The 26431-nt window shown below is 42.9% G+C and overlaps 1 protein-coding gene across 1 annotated transcript in view; it reads left to right on the plus strand.

The window, feature by feature from the left end:
• LOC147024717 (heat shock 70 kDa protein 4-like) overlaps window positions 1–26431 on the plus strand; it is a 106842-nt gene that overhangs the window by 6938 nt on the left and 73473 nt on the right. The window contains exons 2-4 of the mRNA XM_085884898.1: window positions 8341–8398; window positions 14114–14254; window positions 14369–14491. Coding sequence (XP_085741024.1) covers window positions 8341–8398; window positions 14114–14254; window positions 14369–14491 — 322 coding nt within the window. The remainder of the gene's footprint in view (window positions 1–8340; window positions 8399–14113; window positions 14255–14368; window positions 14492–26431) is intronic.

Below are 26431 nucleotides of genomic sequence, written 5' to 3' on the forward strand. Positions count from 1 at the left end.
GTTAGATGCTTATCCGGTCATGGAGCGTTACTTCAAGTTCAACGGTGGTTGGATGACTTGATGCTCCCATACGAGCTACATTGAAACCGGTGGCAATCTGCCAGGCAGCTCACAATCATGGATTTTATTTTCTTTTTTTCTGCCCTGGTCTGTCCACTTCAGGAGCATCAGCACCTGCCTCTCCAACATCCCACTCGGTGAGCGACTCGTCAGGATCCTCACCTGCTTCAGCACCCTCGCCTGCATTCCTTTTCGGTGCATGGCTCATCAGCACTCTCACCTGTGTTGTCTTCATCTGACTCCACTGAGCACTGGCTTTTAAGTCCTTGTCATCTTTGTCATGTGTTTGTGCTAATAAGTATTTGAAACGTTACGTGTGTGTCTGTCTGGTGTGTATATATGTATACACATATCTGCACAATAGGAGTCCCTAGATGAGGTGAGGGCCTTCACCATCAATGCCTGTTGGCACAACCTGAAGCCCGAGGCACTGAAGAACTTCAGAGGTTGTCCTGATAACAGGAGAGGCATAAAATTGTCAGGTTGGCATGGCAAGTGGGAGTGGAAGACTGATGACATGGAGTCTGAGGCGTTGTATGCTCTTATCGCCTCACATGCTGAGGACCTCACTGAAGATGATTCGGGAGCTTATTACCAAGGTTTCCGAGGATTAGAAGGAAGAGGTTTTGAGGTCCAAACCTACGGTCAAGTTCCTGGGTGGGATGCTGCAGGACATGCAGTTGATTAATAAGAGGTTGTTAGATGCTGATTCTGTCATGGAGTGTTACCTCAAGTTTGGACCATTACATATGTGTGATGTGTGTATATGTGTATACACACACACACACACACACACACACACACACACACACACACACACACACACACACACACACACACACACACACACACACACACACACACACACACACACACACACACACACACACACACACACACACACACACACACACACACACACACACACACACACACAGTCATGCGCCACTTAATGACAGGGTTACGTTCTGAGAATTGCATAGTTAACCGACGTCGTCGTCGTGTGAACATCATATGTATGTATGTGTATATATATATATATATATATATATATATATATATATATATATATATATATATATATATATATATATATATATATATATATATATATATATATATATATATATTCGTTTTAGTTTTCGAACATCGTACTTACACAAACCTCGACACCGAGGCTATATGGTATAGCCTATTGCTCCTCGGCGACAAACCTGTACAGCATGTAACTATACTGAATACTGTCGGCAATTGCAACACATCCAAGAGAGACGGAAGACCCATTAGTTTTACCTTTGTGCTGTTCATGACAACCATGTGTGTTTGTGACAGCTTACAATCTCCTCTCACATCAATTACAGAAAGGTGAATAAATGGCGTTTGGATTTTATAAATACGTAATCATTGCATCGATGTTGTAATTTACAAATGAGGAAATGAGCACCTGTCAATTGTGTGATATATTTTTGGAACAGTGCGATTGTTTTTTAACAACATAAAAAGCTTCATTAAAAATTAGTGTTTTAATTTCGAATGTAACAACAATGATTTATTCGCGAAATTCTTCAATTCAAAGGTAATTTACTTGCTCGAAGGTAAACGTGCAAACATTGTTTCAGTTTGAAAGCCGATTTCCTTGAATCCCGATTTAGCACGACCCTGCTTTTTTTGCAATGACATTTTTATGGACCTCAACGATCGCATTATAATGGGGCCACACTGTCGTTTTTTTATCATGATGAAGTATTATGTACTGTACATAATTGTATGTGCTATTTTTTATACGACTGGCACCGCTTCGTCGGCTACTTCACTCGGCAATAGGAATTTTTCAGCCCATTATGGAGCTGGCAGATCCGTCGTATATGTGATCCGTCGTTGCCCGAAACATCGTTATGCGGTGCATGACTATATATATATATATATATATATATATATATATATATATATATATATATATATATATATATATATATATATATATATATATATATATATATATATATATATATATATATATATATATATATATATATATATATATTGTTGCGGCTGTGGAAATTTGCAATACACCAGAAAGGTCCTCAGGTTAGATATATCGATAAGTTCATGTGTAGTTAGTCCACACCCGTTGTTTAAAGGGAATATGTGTGATTCATCCGGGCTGCGACGCTTTGAGTTGGCCATTTTTCTTTATCTATCATTATTTTGGACCAACCACCACAGCAAACCCCCCACCACCTTCGCCTTTCTCCTTCCACAACCATCAACCACACCGAACGTCGTGCTGTCCAGGGCCCGTTCGGTGATTGTTGCCGAACGCGTCAAGCCGCGAGTACAAATGGATGCCTTTACGGGAGAGGAAATCGGATCAGGGGAGGCTCACGCCCCCTTTTTCTCCGTCCAATGGGCGAGCATCGGGCGGTGCGGCCCCGCCCCCAAGCACGATGCATGTGGATTCCTTTTTGGAGGAAATTCGGATCGAGAGGCTCACGCCCCCTTTTTGCCCGACCAATGGCTGAACGTCGGGTGGCGTGGCCCCGCCTCCAAGTGCGTTTTGATCCGCGAATTTACATACACGCTCCTCCCCCGGTTTATAAAAACGCGTGTGCTGGGCTGGCTGGTCGAGTGGAGTCCGAGTCGTGTGTTTGCGGGGATTGGACGGCGAAGGGGACGGAGCTCGGAGTTGAGGTCGAGGGACGGGTCGCGGAGTGAAGCAGGGACGCGGAAGAGGGCTCAGGGGCGAGAGTTCGCCGGAGTCGGTGCAGTCCCAAGGCCCCGCAAGCAGGACGGAGCGTCCGCCATTCCCTCTCTCCACCCTGAGCATCAACAATTTCCCCCATCCGCACTGAGATAGTGCCGGTAACCCCGTCTGCTCCCCACCCCAACCGTGGTGTCGACCGACCAACACGTGCCTGCGCAACGCATGCCAAAAGGAGCTCACCGACCACGCCAGGGGCATGGAGTCAGGCACGTTACACTGACATTGCGGCTAGCCCGCCATCGAGCCACGAGGGCGTGGGTAAAGACACCTTCGGTCTCGTGGTCCTGGCCACTCACCCAGGTCCCACGTACATTTGGTCCACGTACATTTGGTCCACGGACCTGTCTGCCCCATTGCCTATGAGGGTGGCTTTTATTTGCTTTTTTTGTGTAAATGTGTGTGTGGTGCCAGTCTTTTAAGTAAACCTGAATAAGTGCTTGCACATTGCTTTATTCGGTGGTAACTCTTTTTTGCTTGCTTTCACTGTATGGCTGTAAATACGTGCCTTGTCTGCGTGTGTAATAAACTACTTGCTTGTTGAACTGTTTTCCTGTTTCGTTGCGTCCTTTCCTTCATATGAAAGTTCCATCTTGCATCACGTAAGGGATTGATAGTGGGTGTAGACACCCAATAAATAATCTGAACTGTCGAGGTCGGCGATAGCTCCGCTCGGTTATCCCTACAGCACGAACGAGCCGCTTAAGCGGTTCGTGTCCGGAGTCGACCTGCGGCGGCGTACAACTCCTCGGTAAGCTACCCTCGCGGGTACTTAGGTCTCTCGACATTCGGCGATTCACCCTATTTCGCGTGGGTAGAATGCGGACTGGGTTGTGGTGAGGTTAAACCCCCACCCGTGGCTAGCTCCTTGGCGGTAGTTCCAAGAGGGTCACGACTGAATTGTCCGTTCCGGTGGGCGACGCGTCGCGATTTGAGTTATGTGGCCGATCGCATTCCGGGCAGGCCAGAATTCGTAACTATATATATATATATATATATATATATATATATATATATATATATATATATATATATATATATATATATATATATATATATATATATATATATATATATATATATATATATATATATATATATATATTTAATAGCTTTCATTTTGAAGTGGTTTCAAAATGTGTAAACTTTGGAGGGAGGGTGGGTGGTGTGAATATTATCGCAGGCCACTGTAAATCAAATCACTGTAAACCTCAACTCATTTGTTTCCCCCCCCCCTTTTTTTTTTCTTAATGTGGAAGTTGGTTCCACAATGTTCTCTTCAATCTCATTGCATTCCCATCATGTTTTCTCCCTTCTCTCCTTCCCCAACCCTAAGCTCCCCCCTTCTTCCAAATTTCCATGTCTTTTTTTTTTTCCTTCCCCCCCCACTCTCCTGAGTTTCCTTCTGTATCCATATTGTCCATCTCCATATGTCCTTTCTTGCCCCCCCCTGCCTGCCAATCCTTCCACACTTAACTTGGCCTTCAACTCTGCTGTTGGTGCCCCCCCTCTCTTTACTGCTCCTTTTGTCCTGTAATGTCATGATCTGTTCTGTGTACTAGCTCTTCCGTGAGCCAAGACTATATCCCCAAAAATCCACAGCTTTACACATACGTTTCTATGTGCAATGTGCATACATGACCTCGACAACAAAAAAAAACCACGATCATGCTCCTTAAAAACGAGCCTCTGCTTTTCTACTGCAGACACTTGTAAAATACTGTGATTACTTAATTTAAGGTTTGGCAGCCAAACTCTGCTTGATACAGACTCGACTCTGAAGAGTTCAAATTTGGGTAAAGCACTGCCTTTGGGCCCTCCAGCCTTAACAGAGAGAAGAGATGAGATGAGAAGATCCCGTTTAGATCTGCAGGCTGAATATGGGAGTGGAGGAAGTCGGTAATCCCTCAGAGGATGTGGCCTTGGGTGCCATAAGCAGAGTTTGGAGATCAAGGTGGGGTGCCAGATTGTATCAAATGCTTGAGAGATGGCCCTGATCTCACATCTGAGATTGAGGGCTTCCATCCCTTGTGAGTGGAGAAACATGTCCAAGGTAGAATGACCAGGTCTGAAACTGAACTGACCTAAGATCAGGCTGTTGGAGAAAAGGAAAGATTTCCTGTCAACTGCAATGATAGAGTCCATCACCTTGTTTAAAACTGGAAGCAGGATTATTGGCTTGTAGTCAAGAGGATATGTTTTTGCACCATTTATGTGTGAATGTGATGTTGGCGAACTTCCAGACATGGAAATTGACATAGAGAGAAGTCGAATGAGCAATCAGATTGTATACTCTCACCCAGACTTGTTTTGCGTTGTTTTATATTACGTATTTTAAAGACGTTCCTGCATTCTAATCGTCCATACTTTATTGAGGTACTTCATTGAAAAATGAATTGATTGTAATATTGTACTACTGGCTACCATCATGTGGTGGTTGTGGCCTATGTTGGCACATTCTGTATAGACAAATGGACCCAAATGCAATACCCTCTTTGGCAAGGGAAAGATGATTAAGTAAATAGAGCAGACAGAGGATGAGCAATGGCAGCAGAGCAGGTCTTTTAGGACACATGCACTGATGTCATACATGGCCCATCATAGAATTGGATTTGAGGTTTGCCAGAAACATCTCTACCTTCTCAAGTGGGAAAGCCAGTGTCCAGAAGTGGTGGATATGAGTGTAGGTTAGGTGTCGTGAGGGGTTGGGTGCAAGATTTGGAAGAAAATCGAGGCATTCAGCCTTCTAATGATACTCTGCTGTGGTGCTATTCAAAGTGATGGAAGGGATTGAGAGGGAGCATACACCAGAGACAGACTTGTCAAGGTTCCACCAGGTCTTTGAAGGAGACTGGTTTGAGAGTTCATCGTTTAGGTTGGCCAGATGTTTTTTTTGGTTTTCCTGAGGTGCCGCTTCTCCCAAGCTTTGTGGAATGATCTGAGAATTCCTTCAGTCAGATTTGCCTTCCAGGAAGCGACGTCGACTTGTTTGAAGGCACCTGCCTCACCACAGGATTCTGTAGATAGGTATGATGACTACAGATGAGATGGTATAAAATAAAGGAACATGAGACATTGGTGGGAGAATTTGTTACCAAGTCCAGAAGGGAGTATGTGCCACTGGGAGAAATCAGTGTCAAAATTCAGAGGACCACGGAGCCACAAAAGTTATTTGCAATGCCATGGCTGGAAGCTGGTACTCAGCCTGTCATCCTTCTTAGGATGGCAAAATGAGTCAACCCACCTGGTGTCATTGCGATGATGGGCTCAAACTCAAGACCCTAAGATCTTAAGCCAGCCACCTCAACCGTTAACCCAACACCAAGCTTACAAACTCAGGGTTTTCCCTGGGTTTTAAAATGACTTGGGTAAAACTGCCAACATGTATAATTGCGGCCTGCGGCGGCCACGATCAGTGAGCGCAGGGGGGAGAATGGGAGAGGGGGTCCTCTCCCAGGAAATTTAGCAATTTTAGGTGCATTCTGGGGCATTCTGAGCATGCAAGTGGAGACAAATTAGTATCTTGGCATCAATTTTGTAAAAAAAATTCTCACTTACAACATATCTTATATTTAGCATGTATGTATCTTCACCATAAATATTTTAAATCTTTTTTTTTTTTTTCTTGTTTTAAAAATTTTTTTTTAAAGCAGTTGGGCAGCCAGAAATTGACTTAGGCGGCCGCCCAAGTGAGCCCTATGGATGGAAAACGCTGCAAACTGACAATTTTAAAATGGTGGCAGCAGATACGCATATATGGGAAACCATAACATGATGAAACTAGTGGCACTCGGTGGAGCGCATACCTCTGTGAGGTTGAACAGTTTTTGTTTTGTATCTCGCTGATCGGTCAGATCTGGATCCGGACCTGAACCAAAATCTATTTGGCTTGTTATTTTCACCAAACACTCTTCCACCTTGTTTTGTCATTCGTCCACAACGTTTTGAAGTATCGTGATGTATTGTTTTTTGGGCCCGATCGCAATGGTGAAGAATCACTTAAAAAAAAAAAATGCTTGCATCTGGATTCGGATGTTCACCGAAAATTAATCTATTTATCCTTGTCACACACCCAACCTGTCCACCAAATTTTGGCTGTACCCATCCACAACTTTTTGAGATCCTATTCACAAACAAAGATGGGTGAAAACATAACCTCCGTCCACCTACAGTGACAGAGGTAATGAGCCTTTGTGGGTGGTTTTATTTATATATATATATATATATATATATATATATATATATATATATATATATATATATATATATATATATATATATATATATATATATATATATATATATATATATATATATATATATATATATATATATATATATATATATATATATATCTTGCCAAAACGAAGTTTTTGCAAGATGTTTTTTTTTGTTGTTTTTTTTGTCTGTAATCACGTATAAAAAATTCTGCAGAGCACAGTTATCATTGGAAATTTTTGTAACTTCGCATATCAGAGGCCAATAGAGGTCCCTTTCAGCACACAAAATTTTGAAGGTCAAGGTCACTTTGTCGCAAATCAGGGGAGTCGACGAAACCCTTATTTTTTGAGTAATTTTGATCGGATCGTCTTCAAACTTCATGGGAATATAGTTCATGGTCTGGCGCTCAGCTGATTAATTTTTGATGGCGATTGGCCTTGACCTTCATATGTTTTTTTTTTTTTTTTTTTTTTTTTTTTTTTTTTTTTTTTTTGTCTGTAATCACGTATTAATCACTCTGCAGAGCACAGTTATCATTGGAGATTTTTGTAACTTTGCATATCAGAGGCCTATAGAGGTCCCTTTCAGCACATAAAAATTTGAAGGTCAAGGTCACTGTCGCAAATCAGGGGAGTCGACGAAACCCTTATTTTTTTTGAGTAATTTTAATCTAATCATCTCAACTTTATGGGAATGTAGTATATGGTCTGGCGCTCTGCTGATTAGTTTTTGGTGGCGATTGGCCTTGACCTTCATGGTTAGCGCCTGAGGTCAAACATATTTGACCCCAAGGTCAAATTTTCAAGTTTTTGGAACCATATCGTGTAGTACCTCAAATTGAACACCTCGATGAGTGCTTTCTAAATATGTCAACCTTGAGACATTATGATGTCATTTGGTGACGTTATGAGGCAAACACATATTTTTCATGGTTACTCTGTAGAACGATTCTCATCGGAATCTCTTGTAGGCAGATATTCCTCGAGGAGTCGCTCCTGGTGGATTGCAGCTCTGTTCACCTCAGTGTGACCTTAAAGAAGTCACACGTGGTCACCTTTTGGCAAGATACAGGTCACCCTGCGGGTGACATTGGTTTATTTTTATTTTGGATGCTTTGCAGTAAACATTGACGTCATTCGGTGTGGGGCCATTGTTGGTATTTTTCTATACAATGGCGTAAAGTGAAACATTTGCTTCTACTCAGATCTATAAAGGCTGATTTTTGAAATGACATTCCTTTACACAATGAGAATCAAATTCTGAATCGAAGCTATTTTTCCATGCCTTTGCTGTTTCAGGTCAGTTGTTTCAATGGGTGCCAAAACCCGGGCAATTGGATCTGCAGCCAAAACTCAGGTGAGTAAATGGAGTGTAAAACTTGTGAGCTTTGTGCATTGGGCAATTCTGCATAGTTTGGCCCAATAATGAAATTTTGGCTGCATGCACTGTGAAAGATATATTGTATTCAAGTATTGTTCATTCTTGGTAAACAGCTTTTTAGGATGTTCCAGTCCTTGGTTTGTCAATCACAGATGTTTCTATCTACTTGATTGTGCTTTGGATACCACACCTTAAATTGAGTGATGTAAGCCGTTTCACTCAGTTTTTCCTCCTTTATGCAGAAACGTTATTCTATGGTGATCTTTGAAATTTTAGCTATTTTGTTTGAAGCTATTGTGGAAAACTCAATCTTACTCGCGTAACTCCAGTCACAATACAGGTTGAATAATATATTTAATACATGATCATGGAGAAAGACAATGCAATGCGATTGCTTTCTGGCTTGATTTTCCAAACAGAGTTTCTTATATAGGGAACAGAAATGGGGTGGGTGATCTACTCGCATGCAAATAAATGGACCAATCACGTTCTGATAAGAGACAAACGGACCGTTTTCAAGGACGTGGTCATGACTGTTTCAAATGCAAATTTCTATGGTATGTGTTCAAGTGCTTTCAAGCTTTTTCAGATATTTGCAAAGTATCAGAGCAGCAAACATAACAGAGGGGTACACATTTCATTTAACTAAGCATGGACTAGTAATCAGATCCTTCACCAGGCCCAGAGGGGGATTATTATTGCCACCTGGTTTGAAATGTTCACTTTGAGAGGGACAGTGGTGTTGAACATTTACGAGTGGATTCAGGGGAGCACTTTCTCAACAATGAGCAAGGCAAATGATTTATTAATCAATGATCCAGTCTGTATATTTAAACTGTATTTTTATATCTATATATATATATATATTTTCTGTATATGCAAGTTTTCAAAAGATATGTTAGTTAAATGGAACTAACAAGACAACTGTATATTTAAACAGATTCTGTTCCACTCACTCGTGGCCTGTCAGGCAAACATTGCAACAAAGAAACTCACAAATTACAGGCAGTCCACTAAAAAATAAAAAAAATTAGTTCTGACTTTCTTACTGTCAGAGAACTAATAAGCATGTTTTATGCTGCAGGCATTTAAAATCTTTATCTCAACTCTGTCGGTGCCTTTACTCATGAAGCTTTCTGGTGAACCATTCCTTGTATGCTGACATTGACTTTAGCCAATGCTTTACAACAGATTTCATTCTTCCATATTGTTTAAAAGCATTTCAAAGCATATAACGAGAAATAAGTACATAATTTGTGGACAAAGTTCTTATCCCAAGATCAAAACAAAAATTTTCAGTATCAACACAAACACCAATGCTTTGCAATAGTCATGTGATCCACAGAGCTTTTTATCACTAATATGTATTGTATATATACAAAAATTGGTGGGGGTAGCATATTGATCACATTTCACAATGTGGGATTAATTATTTTACTTCCACACTATCAGTTAATCCTGATAGATCTGTATTCTGCAATATGAAAAGGCTTTTTTTTTTTCCTTTTTTTTGTTAAGTTTGATGGCTGTGTCGAGAGGAACATCTGGTGATGAGTCCTCGATTAGATTTGATTGGTAAATGTGAGTTTGCATCCACTCTTTCATCTAAATATAGCTTGCTCTCCTTCTGCCCCACCAATTTAATTGGCTTGCACCACCAAATGGGGTCAGGAAGGACTCGGCTCCTGTGCCATTGGAAGTTGGGAGGGGGAACCCTTCTCCCACTTTGCGTCCGGCCTATGCAAACTGGTCCCGTCCTGGTACCCATTCTCCCCTTTTTGGTTCCATGAGATGCTGCTTGAGCTACAAAAGTGTACACCAACATCAACCCTACTTTGTTTTAAACCATTTTTTAGACTGCAGTTTATCATCCCTACATTGTCTTTTTTTTTTTTTTTTTTTAAATTTAGTATAAATATTTTTATTCACTTCCTTTAATTAAAAACAAAAACGGAATAACAATGGTACGGTACTCTGAGGCTTCCCGATCGTGGAGCAAAAGTGCCAAGAGATGTTGGTCAGTCAGCAATGTCAAATAATGCATGTCTTACGTAACCCTTACTGTATCTTGCAGCTCTGTTTTATTGCTCGCTCTACAAAGAACTAGATGGTATTCATAGAATACATTGATACCCTGTGCAGTCTTGAAGTGCTTGGTGCAAGCGAACTCTTTTGGTTTTTTTTCTTTGGTCTAATATGGTTACCAGACCACATGAATGATGACATCATCTTTATCAAACTAACTTTCCCGGGGTAGTTGATCAGTTGGTTAAATTTTGCATTGATCGGTTAAGCGGTTTCTCCTATTAAGATTTTCAGATTTTCACTTGGATCCAATATGGCTGCCAGACCACGTGACACATGATGGTCATTTTAAAATTGAAAATCCTGTTCAAATGTCGTCAATCGGATGAAAATTGACAATTTTAGAAATTTCAGCCGCTGTTGACCTCAAAAATAGGTTGTGGTTAAATTCAGTGACTTGATATGCAAATCTTCAAAAAATATGCCGTCTGAAGGAGATTATTATTATTATGAACGAGGAGATGAATTCCCAGGTTTGACCGATGTTGTTTTTTGGGGGTGTTTTGTTTTATGTTATTTTATGTTTGCTTTTTCCATCGTCTGGAGACCTGAGAAGTGATCCTTGCCTTTACAATCAGCTGAACAAACCAAGTAGGTTCATATGTCGCCAAAGCAACTTTTTAGTGAAGATATTCCAACTCTAGTTTTGTACGTAGTGTATGGGGAGGCCATTTTTTTCCACGCCATTCCTACATAGAGAGTACTTGCATCCTCTCTAATAAAATTGATAACTGGAATGGACCTTGCTTAACAGTAATCATACACACACTTTGGAATGAATCCAAAGCCTGGAAGAGAAGAGCCAACATCTCAAAGAAATGCCCCCCTGTCATTGATGCACAAAAAATATGACCATAAACTGGAAAAAAAATGGCAAACTTTAAAAGCAATGGCCCAGATAGGATTCATAACTTCTGGTTAAAGCAATTTGATACTCTCCACGTTCACTACGCTTGAGCATTCAATGAACTTCTCCAAGGAGATCAGGAAATTGATGAATAGCTCACAGAAGGTAAAATTTTTCTCATTCCAAATCTGAAGAAACCCAATAACCTGTCGACCAAGAACATACAAACTTTTAACAGGAGTCATGACCTAATGCAACAAGGAGGCCTCGAGGCAGAACGTCCTAAGGTCACCGTACGGCAACCCCACGTTTTCGGTCTCCACAATTTATAAATACGCCGTGCAGCTCCCCCCCCCAAAAAAAACGTATTTGACTGCTACATTGTGTAACCGTGGAAATACTGCGGCCGCCGTATAATTGCTAGTGGCCGTAGATTTTGGAGACCCCCACGGCCGCCGTGGCAAATGTGACTTCGGCCGAAATATGCCGTGCGGCTCCCCGAAAAATAAAAACATATGTGACTGCTACATTGTGTGACCGTGGAAATACTGCGGCCGCCGTATAATTGCTAGTGGCCATAGATTTTGGAGACCCCACGGCTGCCGTGGCAAATGTGACCTAGGCCTTTATGGCAGAATAATTGAAATTGGTGAAACTGTACTGGCATCCAAATGGAATTTGGCTTAGACAAATGTGCCGAGTGCATATTTGTGCAAGGTAGACCAACAAAAATGGATGACATGAAAATTGACTGAAATGCAACAATACAGTAGCTGGAAAATAAAGCATAAAAATACCTTGGGGTAGAAGAGGGCCATCAAATACATCACAAATGCACAAAACGATTCCAAAGAATACCTGGTTGAACAAGGCTGATCCTGAAAACTTGCTTCTCCCCAAGGACCAAAATCAAAGCCATAAACAAGTTGCAGTACTCGTGTTCCAATACAGTCATGGCATATCTCAGCAAAAACCAGCCACAAACGGAAAGAAAAAATAAACCAATGTCACCCGCAGGGTGACCCATATCTTGCCAAAAGGTGACCACGTGTGACTTCTTTAAGGTCACACTGGGGTGAACAGAGCTGCTATCCACCAGGAGCGACTCCTTGAGGAATATCTGCCTACGAGAGATTCCGATGAGAATCGTTCTACAGAGTAACCATGAAAAATATGCGTTTGCCTCATGACGTCACCAAATGACGTCATAATGTCTCAAGCTTGACATATCTAGAAAGCACTCATCGAGGTGTTTAATTTGAGGTACTACACGATATGGTTCCTAAAACTTGAAAATTTGAACTTGGGGTCGAATATGTTTGACCTTTGGTGCTAACCATAAAGGTCAAGGCCAATCGCCACCAAAAATTAATCAGCTGAGCGCCAGACCATGAACTATATTCCCATGAAGTTTGAAGACTATCCGATCAAAATTACTCAAAAAATAAGGGTTTCGTCGACTCCCCTGATTTGCGCCAAAGTGACCTTGACGTTTACCTTCAAAATTTTGTGCACTGAAAGGGACCTCTATAGGCCTCTGATATGCGAAGTTACAAAAATTTCCGATGATAACTGTGCTCTGCAGAATTTTTTATACGTGATTACAAACAAACAAACAAACAAAAAAAAACATACAAGCTGACACATATCTTGCAAAAACTTCGTTTTGGCAAGATAAAAAAGGGATATCAAAACAAAAGCTCCTCTCTATCCACAAAATGTTCGATAAAAATGGGTGCATCCCAAGAATATAACTGCCGAGGAAAGGAGGTGGTGGCGGGCCAATGGAACTCTATCAAGTGCACAGAGCGATGATTAGTATTATAGGACATGAAAATGTTCAAAGGGGCTACCAAAAACTGGAGCCTATCTGTTACTCACCTTCACTCCATGCGACACATGACGGAAAAACTTGAACAACGCTACCGCATCAAATTTTGTGTAAAGCTTGGCGATTCCCAAGTGGAAACGATCTGCAAGATTCAACAGGCCTTCGGGAACGAAGCAATGGGAACCACACAGATAAAAGTGGTACAACCAACTTCAAAGATGGTCGCACATCAGTGGAAAGTGAAGCACATTCTGGTAGGCCCTCAACATCTCAAAATGAGATCGTCATTGACCAAGTGAGGACCTTGTTGATGCAGGATCGTTGAATCACGATCCGAGAACTTGCAGATGAGGCTGGCGTCAGCATTAGATCCGTTCATTCCATTGTGACTGAGGATTTGGGCTTAAGGAGAATCTCAGCGAAGTTCATGCCAAAGCTGCTCACAATCGAGCAGAAGCAACTCCGTTTGGAGATCGCACAAGGACATGCTGGAGACTGAACAGTGATCCCAACTTCAACACAGTGATCACTGGCGATGAGACCACAGTGATCCGTCATTTTGTCAAAAACGAAAATCCGACGGCGCTCACTTACACTTCCTCACTCATCGGCGGTCTGTCGGCGACTGACAGCTTCTGCAGGCGGGAAATATTCACGCATACGGATTAGGATCGCCTACATACGTGCACCAAACCACGCCTCCCCTAGCTTAATTTGTTTACACACGAAAAATTAAGGTTGGATACTTTTGAACACACCTCGTATATCGCTCTTGGCGACACAAAGCAAAAGTTGAAAAGACCCTTCCCATATCATTTTACTCGAGACTGCGTGGGGTAATGTTCTATGAACTCTAATTGTTATAGCCTCTGTGTTTGCAATCCTTAAGGCTGTTTCTCTTATTTTAAAATCACTTTTCTTTTCGCAGATGGTCACAAATGCAAAGAACACATTCCAGGGTTTCAAGCGTTTCCATGGCCGCCCCTTTGGTGACCCATTTGTGCAGAGTGAAAAGGTCAAACTTCCATACGAGCTTGTTGCTCTACCCAATGGTGGAGTGGGTGGCAAGGTATGAATTGTGCTATGCAACTCGATTTTTCCCTTTGAGAATGGAATATCTGCCTTTGACTGTTCAAATTTTTTTTTATTATTGCTAAGATTTGATCTGCCAAACACTGCACAGGTGTTGTACCTTCAAGAAGAGAGGGTTTTTTCTGTCGAACAAATGTCTGGTGCATTGCTTACCAAGCTGAAAGAGATCGCTGAACATGCTCTCAAGAGGCCTGTGCATGACTGCGTCATATCTGTAAGTTGCGCTTGTCACTGTCTGAATTGGTTTTCTTTGATTGTTTGGTTGCTTTACTTATTCTTATAAATCAAAGATTTCAAAAAAACATTTTAGCATTTTTAGCTCACCTGGAGCATAGTTCCGTGGAGCTTATGAGATGGTACGTTGTCCATCTGTCCACAAACCCTTGCAACTTCTCTGAAACCACAGACACTATTTCAATGAAAGTTGACCACAACCCTCATCACCTGGTATGTACCAAAGTTTGTTCACTGCATTAAAAAAAAAATCCATAGGTATTTACTTTCTCCTCTGTTAAATATTTTGTGTTATCCATGCATCCCAGTGATTCGCTAGTTATCCCCCGCCGCGTGGCGGAAAGGGGGATATTGTTGTCACCCAGGGTGTCCGGCTGTCCGTCCGTCCGGGCGTAAACATTTATAGCTGTGAGTGTGATAACTCAAACTGTTCGCCATATCGATTTGAAATTTGGGTCACACATGAACCACCTGAAAAGGAAGAACCCTATTGATTTTGGGCGTGGCCGACTGGGGCGGCCATCTTGAAAAATATTTTTTGTAATAAATGGAAAACCGCTTATCTGATTTCAATAATTTTTTTCTTATCCAGCCGTGACCAAGTGAGTGCCCAGGGGTATTGCCCCTATTTTTATGCCTCTGCTGATGAAATTGCCTTTTATTATCTTTATTATAATCTCCATTGGTCTGTCTGGGGATTAGCGTCCCAGTTCAGGGTGGAGCTTCAAAATCACTGCTGCCATTTGTTTGCTTTGTGGAGCCTCTTTTGTAAGGATCGTACTTTCTTACACTCTCCCTGCTATATCTTAACTCTAGTTCAATGTCTGATTTCATTTTTTGTAGTGACTTTGTACAGATGGTGTAAGTTTCAGATGCGTAAAACGGGAAGAAAATTGGCGTTTGTAGACAAAAATGCATTTTAGGTGAAATTGAGGCCTGTAATATAAAGTCAATTTACCAATTCAGACTCCCTCGTGATATCTTAACAAGTTCACCATCTGATTTCATTTTTGTTGGCGGTAAGATGGTTCAAGCTTCAGTTTCAGAAAAACGTGACAAAAGCAGACATATTTGTGTTTTTACACAAAAATGCATTCTAATATCTGTTTTGAATGTACAGTACCTATAGAAAGTATACACCCCCTTTCAAAAATTTCACCTTTTGTGGCCTTGTAGCCTGTGATTAAATTGCATTCAATCCGAATTTACACCTTTATGTACATATTGTTACTCACAATTTCTATGTCAAAAAAATTCTACAAATTTCAGAAAATTAATTAAAAATTCAAAACGAGAATATCTTGGTTGGAGAAGTGTCCACCCCCATGAGTCAATACTTGGTGGAAGCACATGAACCAGCAATTACAGCTGTGAGTCTGTTGGGATTGGTCTCCACCAACTTTGCACACCTTGATTGGGCAATATTTTCCCATCCTTCTGTACAAAACTGTTCAAGCTTAGTCAAGTTGCGTGGGGAGCATTGATGGACAGCAATCTTGGTCATGCCACAGATTTTCAATTTGTTTGAGGTCAGGGCTCTAACTGTGCCACTCAAGGACATTTATATTTTTGTTCCTTAGCCACTCCAGTGTTGCTTTGACTGTGTGCTTTGGGTCATTGTCATGCTGAAAGGTGAACTTCGTCCCAATTTCAGCTTTCTTGCAGAGGGCAGCAGGCTTTCCTTTTGGATTTTTCTGTATTTTGCTCCATCCATTTTCTCTTCTATCCTGACAAGTGCCCAAGTCCCTGCTGATGAGAAACATTCCCATAACATGATGATGCCACCACCATGCTTCACAGTAGGGGTGATATTCTTTGTGTGATGTGCTGTGTTTTGTTTGCACCAGACTTAAGGTGGGCTTTTTTGAGCAATGGCATCCTTCTTGCCACCCGACTGTACAGAACAGACTTGTAGAGTGCTTGGGATATTGTCACATGCACACGGTGACCAATCTTTGCCATAATGGCATGTAGCTCGTTCAAAGTTGCCATTGGCCTCTTGGTGGCCTCTGATCAGTCTTCTCCTTGCCTGATCTAAGCAGGGTCTTGGTGGTACCATATACCTCTCACTTCTTAATGATTGTCTTGACTGTGCCCCAAGGGATATTCAGGCCTTTGAAATATTTTTTGAGCCATTCCTGTTGTGTCTTTTCACAACTTTATCCCAGAGGTCTTTTGAAAGCTCCTTGGGGCTCATGGTTGAGTCTTTGCTGTGAAATGCACTAACCAGTGGAGGAAGCTAACAGGAACATTTGATTTTATTGTAAAATAATCAATCACTACAATTTAACACAGGTGGAGGCCATTTAACTTGTGTGACTTGAAGGTGATTGGTTACACCTAAGCTAAATAACAATTATTGTTACAAGGGGGGTGGATACTTATCCAATGAAGATATTCTTGTTTTGTATTTTGTTTTCTGAAATTTGTAGAACTTGTTTTTCACTTGGAAGTTGTGGGTTACGATGTGGAAAAAGTGATTTAATGTAATTCCATATTGTAATGGAACAAAAGGTGAAAATTAAGGGGGTGTGGACTTTCTATAGGCACTGTATCTGTTTGGATGTGATGTGGGAGAGGAGAGCGGGAGTAGTGTGGGGAGGAGGAGGTGGGAGGGGAAGTGGAAGAGTGATGGGATGGGAAATATTGAGTGAGGGAGGGGAGGGGAGTCGCGAAGTGTGAGGGTATGGTTTTCTTTGGGTTTCAAACTGGTGTCAAATTGTTTTTTTGTTTTTTTTATGTTTCCACGGTATAAAGAGTTTATTTCAGGTGAGGATAACTCTCTTCCAACGATATAATGAAGCAATACTTCAAAAAACTTTGCATGTAATAAATTGAATATGTGGACAAACTATGGAATCCAATCTTCATTCCTAACGTTTGGTTTTAAGGAATTTTAATTTGCAAAATAGTATTAATTGTAAGTCTAAGGCTGGTTCTCCACACCCACCTTCCCCCCTCACCTGTACAGGATCGTCTCGCCCTCCCCCCTCCCCCTCCCTGCTCTCCTCTCCCTCCCCCATCAATATGTTGCCATTAAACTGGATGTAACATCTGCTAGAATTCCTCCTCTCCCCCCGCCCTCTCTCCTTCCTCCCCGCCCCCTCTCTCCTTCCTCCTCCTCCTCCCCGCCCCCTCTCTCCTTCCTCCTCCTCCTCCTCCTCCCGCCCCCTCTCCTTCCTCCTCCTCCTCCTCCCCGCCCCCTCTCTCCTTCCTCCTCCTCCTCCTCCTCCTCCTCCTCCTCCTCCTCCTCCTCCCCGCCCCTCTCTCCTTCCTCCTCCTCCTCCTCCCCGCCCCCTCTCTCCTTCCTCCTCCTCCTCCTCCCCGCCCCTCTCTCCTTCCTCCTCCTCCTCCTCCCCGCCCCCTCTCTCCTTCCTCCTCCTCCTCCCTGCCCCCTCTCTCCTTCCTCCTCCTCTTCCTCCCTGCCCCTCTCTCCTTCCTCCTCCTCTTCCTCCCTGCCCCTCTCTCCTTCCTCCTCCTCTTCCTCCCTGCCCCTCTCCCCTTCCTCCTCCTCTTCCTCCCTGCCCCTCTCCCCTTCCTCCTCCTCCTCCCTGCCCCCTCTCTCCTTCCTCCTCCTCCTCCCTGCCCCCTCTCTCCTTCCTCCTCCTCCTCCCTGCCCCCTCTCTCCTTCCTCCTCCTCTTCCTCCCCGCCCCTCTCTCCTTCCTCCTCCTCTTCCTCCCCGCCCCCTCTCTCCTTCCTCCTCCTCCTCTTCCTCCCCGCCCCCTCTCTCCTTCCTCCTCCTCCTCCCTGCCCCCTCTCCCCTCTCTCCTTCCTCCTCCCCGCCCCCTCTCCCCCTCTCTCCTTCCTCCTCCCCGCCCCCTCTCCCCCTCTCCCCCTCTCCTTCCTCCTGTGTATTCGGACCCTCGATTCTTTGTGTCAGCTTAGGATATGGATGTGGTGGGGGTGGAGCAGGGAGAGTCTTGCTTTATTTTATTTATTTTTAAATATTAGATTTGAAGTCATTGGGCTGCATTGTGGAGTAACTGCTGGACTACTTGAGGATGGAATATTCTAATATATTGCCATTTCATCAACACCTATTGACTTGGATACTATTTGTTAATATGTACAGTCGTGGCCAAAACTATTGGCACACACTGGTGTACTAAGGGGGTGTGGGCAGGGCTGTCTGCCCTGGGTGACAGCCTGGGGGAGGGGTGCCATTGGGAGAGTTGAAATACCAGTATGATGATATAACGATGGTTTTTGTTGCGAGTGACATTATTATTTACCTAATAATAAATAAACTAACTCAGAACTAAAACGATTGTTGTATTGTGAACTGAACATAAATGGAGCAGGAACACAGCATTAAATTACAGTGAGAGGTGGTGGTTGATGGGAGGAGGAGGTCGGAGGTGGTGGAGCTGATTATGTGCTTGGCATGTGTTTGTTGGTGGATGAAATGGATGTTCATGGCTTGAAGTAGCTGTTGAAAGTGGACTGACTTTTTTTTTTTTCTCCCAAGTCCTCGTATAAAGCACGATCCCAGAAATGCTTTTTTGTCATCAGCTTTTTCCACCAATTAGAAGCAAGCTTTCATAGGTTACCATGGCCTTACGCATTGTAGGAAAGGTCATGATTCGTTCTGTGGTTTGACGTCAGTTTAAATATCATTTGCATACACCATGCATGTCTCGGCCACAATGGTAGCTTGACGTGCTTTATGGGTTAACCCTTTCATTCTGAAAAATTAATCACATTGTACTGTACTGTATTCGCAGGCCTTCTGAAAAGTTAATGTTCTCCATTAAATAGTTAATGGGCAGGAAAAACATCGCCACGGAAATGACTTGCAATTGCCGGGCATTCCTTGATGCTGGATTTTCTGTTACCTTTTTGAAAATTCTTCCTGGTGATGTTTTCTCTGGGGTTGAGATGTGTTTTTGTTATACTGGCAGAATACCTGCCCTACGTGCGGTGTTGTTCCAAACATACAACCCGTTCTTCTGACATGCCTATACACTGCCTAAATAAAGGTAAGTGATAGCTCACTCCGTATAGGAACAATAAATAACCTGGGTTGCATGCACAAAGTGAAGACTTATCTACTGCTTTTAATTCAAAATGTATCGCAGCACTGGAAAATGTGGGGACAGCAATACTGCACTGTAAATGGTGGGGGACTTGTAATACCATCCCCCACCTGGAGGCAGCGCTACACTATGCACGTTCACATGGAGAATTTGCAGCCCCCCTCTCCTCCTCCACTCTCTCCTCTCCCCTCCCTCCTCTCCCCTCCCCTCCCCTCCCCTCCCCTCCCCTCACCCCTCGCCCAAGGCCACCGGCAAAGATTAAAAAACACCCCTATACAGGAGCTGTAGGAGCATGACAAACAAACACCGGTCCGTGAACTGCAGTAAGGATCGATGCCGAGCAATATTGCTCGTTTCCTGAATTTTTCATGTCCTGCATTTTTCTTATTTCCAATTTGCTTACGACAGGTATAGTACTGTAATCCGCTGGAAATTTTGCTTCCAAACATGATGTATGTTTTCTGTGAATTAAAGTTTTTTTTTTTTTTTTTTTTTTTTTTTTTTTTTTTTATTTATTTATTTTTTTTATTCATCACAGGGTTGGGGGGTGGGTGCCAAAGGAAGGGTCTGCCCCGGGTGCTAAATACTCTCGGGTACGCCTCTGTTGGCACCCTTGCACTTTTTTTTTTCAAACAATGCACCATTTCTTCCAAAAAATTGTTGAAATTAAAACTTCTTTTGTTGTCCACATATGTATTTCTTTGGTTGGCAGTGGACCAAAATAAAAAACTGAAAAAATACTAAATCTTAGCTTATTCCACACAGAAATCCTAAAATGACCTGGACAATATTATTGGCACCTTTTAGAAACGATTAGATTTCAAGCATTGTTGGGTGAGCTGCAGGTGCCTGCAATATAAAAATCACTCATTCAACCAGTTTTAATAGAGAAAAGGAATCTTTCTCCTGTTTTGTGTCTGTGTGTACTGCGATGAGCATGGAGAAAAGAAAGAAAACCAGAAAATTGTCTGAGGAGGTCAGACACAAGATTGTAGCCAAGCATGGGCAATCTCAAGGCTACAAGTCCATCTCCAGAGACCTTGATGTTCCTGTATTCACCGTATGCAATGTTATAAGGAAGTTTAAGGCCCATGGCAATGGAACCAACCTCCCTGGACATGGCTGCAAGATAAAGCTTGATCGAAGATTGTTCGAATGGTGGAGAAAGGACCTTGATCAACTACTAAGGCCTAAGTCACATTTGCTATACGGCGACCGTACGCCCTCTGAATTGACAGAAACGTGCGGCGGCCGCAGAGTTTCTGAGGTGGCCTCAGGGTGGCCCTACGCCGTATGCCTATATTTTACAGGCCGTAAGGTCGCCGTGGAATTATAACGCGGAGTTGTAACTTTTTTCATTTCTACGTTCGCCGAAGCAATTCGACAAGCCAAAAAAAAAAAAAAAAAACTGGTTTAAAAAAAAAAATTTTTTTAACCCATCCATCTGGCCGCACGTTCGCCTTAGGGCCCCCCTACGGTCGCCTTGCGGGCACCTTGCGTCTGCCTTGAAAATTCTATGGCCACCGCAGGAATGCCCTAAGGTCACCGTGCGACATCAAATCAAAGACCGTATGGCAACCCCACGTTTTCGGTCTCCACAATTTGTAAATACGCTGTGCAGCTCCCCGAAAAATAAAAACATATGTGATTGCTACATTGTGTGACCGTGGAAATACTGCGGCCGCCGTATAATTGCTTGTGGCCGTAGATTTTGGAGACCCCACGGCCGCCGAGGCAAATGTGACTTAGGCCTAAATGCGCCGTGCGGCTCCCCGAAAAATAAAAACATATGTGACCAACATTTGTGTGACCATGGAAATACTGCGGCCGCCGTATAATTGCTAGTGGCCGTAGATTTTGGAGACTCCACGGCCACCGTGGCAAATGTGGCCTAAGCAGATTCAAGCTGACCTTCAGACACGATGAATGACAGTTTCAACTCGCATCATCCGTCGCCAACTCGATGAAAGGGGGTTCATTGGTAGGAGACCCAGGAGGACCCCACTGCAGAGAGAGAGACTGAGACTGAGACAGACACTGACTGGAGTTTGCCAAAACGCACCTGAACAAGCCAAAATCCTTCTGGGAGAATGTCCTGTGGACAGACGAGACCAAATTGGAGCTTTTTAATTAAGCCTTCAAAGAAAAGAACATCTTCCCTGCAGTCAAACTTGGAGGAGGTTCAGTGATGTTTTGGTGTTGCTGTGCTGCCTCCAGCACTGGGTGCCTTGAATGTGTTCATGGCGGCATGAAATCAGGAGATTGCCAAGGCTTCTTAGAGTGCAATGTTCAACCGAGTGTCAGCTGGATTTCTGTCGAAGGTCATGGGTCTTGCAGCAGGACAATGACCCCAAACACACTTAAAAAAGCACCCAGGAATGGTTCAAGACAAAACGCAGGACTGTTCTGAAGTGGCCAGCAATGAGTTCAGATCTAACTCCCATTGAGCACCTGTGGGGAGATCTGAAAACAGCAGTTGGAAGAAGGCACCCTTCAAATCAGAGATCTGAAGCAGTTTGCACAAGAACAGTGGGCCAAACTGCCAGTAGAGAGGTGCAGCAAGCTCATTCATGGCTATAGGAAGTGCATGACTGCAGTTATTTTGTCCAAAGACTGTTTGATACCAAATATCAAGTTGAGGGTGTCAATTTTGTCATTGCCATTTCTTTTTAAGTTCTGAATCAAAAATAAAGGCTCTGTAATATTCACAGTGAAATAAAGAATTCTGGAGACCAAATACTTTTGTCAATTTGAACTTATTTTTTAGCAAAAATCGTGAGTTATTTAAAAAAAAATGCAAGGGTGCCAATATTTTGGCCATGACAGCATTACTGTGTCAAGCTTGCAGGTCATGTTTAAATAAGATTTGACACTGGACTGAGCTGTTTGCATCTTGGCCCAGTGACTGTATAAACTGTCATCCTGGTGTTTCACAGACAGGGTGATTAATCAATTTGTGTGATGACCCTCGGATGGACGTCAAACGGGCGTATCTGCCAGCATTTGTTGTTGAACGTTCAAGATCCCTTGGTGTCATTCACGAAGGGTAGGCAAACTATCGCTGGCATCATGAACAAATTCCAAATTCCTTCCCTAACCTACAGAGGGAATTGCAGCTACGCCCTCAACCAATAGTGCTATCCCACAGCCTTGTGCTGCATACTAAAGAAGATGTAGATATTGTAATTCTATGCAACAATAGTTTAAACATCACGAGCATTGGTTTTATGTCGAGTCAGCAGTCATGTCATTTGTAATGGTGTTTGATAAATTTATGCAATTCTGAAAATGCTTCGTAATTTTTTTTGGGGCTGATTTAAGTGCCTTTTTTGGGTGGGTGTGGAAACTCGTCCAAACCACTTTTTGCATCTGTTACTCACTGGATCCCTCTTGGAAAATCTGGGAACATGTCTGGTCCTGGTAAAAGCTGTGTGGAACCCTCCTGCAGAGAAGACTCCCGTGTCCCGATAGCTTTACCCCCATTTTTGCAGCCACTTGAAAAACACCTGTTTGGGGCAGATTTGACCACTTTTTGCAATGCTCTTACCTACCCCATGTCAGGGAAAGCCACTTGATCCTCATATCCCAAGTGGTGTTGGAACAAATTTGATCCTCAGTTTTCAAAACATGCTGAGAATGCCCATTAAGCTGAATTCTTTATCAAAATGTTCAACTATTCCTTGTAATGCTCAGACAATTTGGATCCACTATTTTTTTTTTGTATTACTTGGCAGATGTTTGATTAAGACCAAAAAAAGGTATTGATCAGACATTGATACTTTCTTCACTAGAATGGTACTTGGTAAAGCACATACCTCTGCGAGACTGAACGGTTTAAGTTTTGTATCCCACTGTTCGGCCGATCTGTATCCAGACCTTAACCAACATCTAATCGCATGTTCTTGTCATTACCCAACTAATCCACCAAGTTTTGCCATAATCCGTCCACACATTTTTGACATGTCATGCTATACTGTTGTTTTTGGCCTGATCTCTCAATGGTGAAGAATCCCTGAAAAAAAAACAATTAAATATTTTCATATCTATCTTCACCAAAATTGATTAAACTTGTCCTTGTCACACTCCTAGCTTGTCCACCAAGTTTCATCCAAATACATCCATAACTTTTTTGAGATGGCCTGCTTACTGACAGACACATACATGGGTGAAAAAACAAGCTCCATCCACCTTAGGTGGTGGAGGGGGGGAAAAAAAGTCTGGTTTTGGCCCATTAAAGATAGTGCCAGTGCAGTGTATTCATTTGATCTGAACATTCAAGTTGATGTCTTGCTCCTCATGGGTTTCAGTGAATATTCAACGTTTGTCATCAGTTTACTGGCATAAATTTGCCCTCTGTGGTAACGAAAATGGGCTATAATTGATTGTCGTGGTGGAGTGTGCAGTCACGTGACCTGTTACCTTGACCGCCCAAGGGCTAAGCCACTTAAAATGCCTGAAAAGCAAATTACTGTTTCCACATTGAAGTTTTGTTAAGATGAAATGCTGCTTTTATTTTTCTTGCTGTCCTCACATATTTAGTCAGATTAATATCAGAATCTTTTGATTTCATGACGTGTGTGTGTGTGTGTGTGTGTGTGTGTGTGTGTGTGTGTGTGTGTGTGTGTGTGTGTGTGTGTGTGTGTGTGTGTGTGTGTGTGTGTGTGTGTGTGTGTCGGTTGTGGAAATTCACAGAACACCATTCAGGCTTCCCAGAGATCAGTTATGTCGAAGTGTGTGTTCAGATTAGATTTCCCCACTGATGTCTAAGGGAATTATTTGTGTAGCTGGGTTGTGATCTTTGAGTCAGCCATAATTCTTTTGCTATCTTTATTTTGGAACAACCACTACTTCAACAACCACGCCATCCTTACCATAACATCGCCTCACCTTAACCTCCACAACCGCCGCCATCTTTTCGCCAGCCATGGCGAATCCCACAGATGAGCGGCATCTCTGCCGACAGACGCGGGGGCTGATGATTTCCACAACGGCCGCTTTCCACGGCTGATGATTCCTGCAACTTCCGCATGGTTGATTTCTACCACGTCCGCTCTCTCCGAGCTTCGCGTCGAAATCGGATCAAAAGGGGCGGAGCCAGTGAAGGGTGAGAGGTGAAAGATCAGACCTCACTCACAGACCCCATATAAAGGCGCGCTGAACGCCAAGCAAGCAGTCTGTCGGGGTTCGGAGTCTTTCGGGGAGCTGCAGAGAGTGGAAGTGGAGTCGAGCTGGCGTCTAGTCGAAAGAAGCCAGCAGCCCGGCAAGGTTCGAGTCCACTGGAGGGCAGTCGGGGTCATCGGAGCGCAGACAAGCCTGCCGTGCCACGCAGAACGACGTGAAGGTGGAGAAAGCTGGAGAGAGAGATCACCAACGCTGAGGAACGGACGGGCTCTTGAAAGAGCATAGGCCCGAACCACTAGGCCGCACGGCGGGGCTTGGGCCAACCAAATCGAGCAGCGCCAACTGCCGTGTCGACGAAACATCGAGGGTCAACCACCGAGTCACCATGAAGGTGGCAGGTAACCAGCACGGCCTCTCGGAGCTCCTGCGGTCTTCACAGCTCCGTGAACTATTAAAGGCCCACGAGGTCCAGTTCTTGCCCTTTTCCTTTCCTGGGGTTTTTCTTTGTATGAATGTCATGGCGGCTTGTCCTCAAGTAGAATTGTACTAAGTGTACATAATAAATATAACGGTTGTAGTACTTTGTCTTGCTCGTTCCCGCATGGGTTTATTCACTGCATGATTGCATACGTGTTTGACTGCATTCGTGCATACGTGTGTAACAAGTGAATGTTGACCTGTTCGTTGCATCCTTTTCCTCAACTGAGCTGCCATATTGCGTTCGGGATATTAGCTGGCTTTTAAATAGCCGATAAAGTAATCGGATCCGGCAGGGCCTGGCGATATACACTGCTCGGCAAATCGCAAACTGAGCGAGCTGCTTAAGCGGCTCGTTTCCAAGCAGGTCCCGTTGAGATGTAAATCCCCGGCATTTCTGTCTGCGCGCATACTTAGGTAAATCGACAATTCGGTGATTGGACCCTGTAGCGCGGACAGAATAGTTGGCTGATTTACGGTGTGATTAAAACCACACCCGTAGCTGGATTTCGGTGTTGATCCGAAAGCTGCGACTGGATTGCCACGGTCGTTGGGCGCGCGGCTGCGATTGGCTAAAAGCGGTCGCTCGCACGCTGGAGTGGTGAGAATCAACAACAACAATATATATATATATATATGTATATATGTATATGTATATGTATATGTATATGTAATATATATATATATATATATATATATATATATATATATATATATATATATATATATATATATATATATATATATAATTCTTACATTCGCTTCTGACTTTACATAAAACTTGTTCACAACTATATCGTGGTACATGAAAGCGCCGCACAGCTGATGATTTTGACGCAATTTCCGGTTACTTCGGCCTGGATTCGGGATCAGCGATCAAATAATGTAAATCACGATTAAAAAATATTTTTTGATGATGCGGGAGATATCTTTATTAAAATTAACTTTGGGGAAAAAAATAATTGAATAAATAAACGATCACTTCTGGTCAAGAATAAAAGAAATTAAAAGTTCTGGAAAGAGTTCCAAAATCACTCCCGGTAATGTTAAATACAAAATAAACACTTCCTATCATGAAAAAAAAATCACTTTTGGAAGTATAAAATTAACTTTGGGAAAAATTAATTGAATAAATAAACACTTCCGGTCATGATCTCCCAAGCTAACAGCTTGGGGATTTGGAAAGCTATTGCACTCAACATTCAGGTCCTTTTGCTCAGTTATATCGGTAAGTACATGTTGCCAGTTAGGGTCCCGTCCCTTGTTTAATGGGTAAATAAATGCG

This window comes from Eptatretus burgeri, chromosome 6 (assembly GCF_056783735.1).
Source record: "Eptatretus burgeri isolate ZD-2024b chromosome 6, Ebu_testis_v1, whole genome shotgun sequence".
Taxonomy (NCBI): domain Eukaryota; kingdom Metazoa; phylum Chordata; class Myxini; order Myxiniformes; family Myxinidae; genus Eptatretus; species Eptatretus burgeri.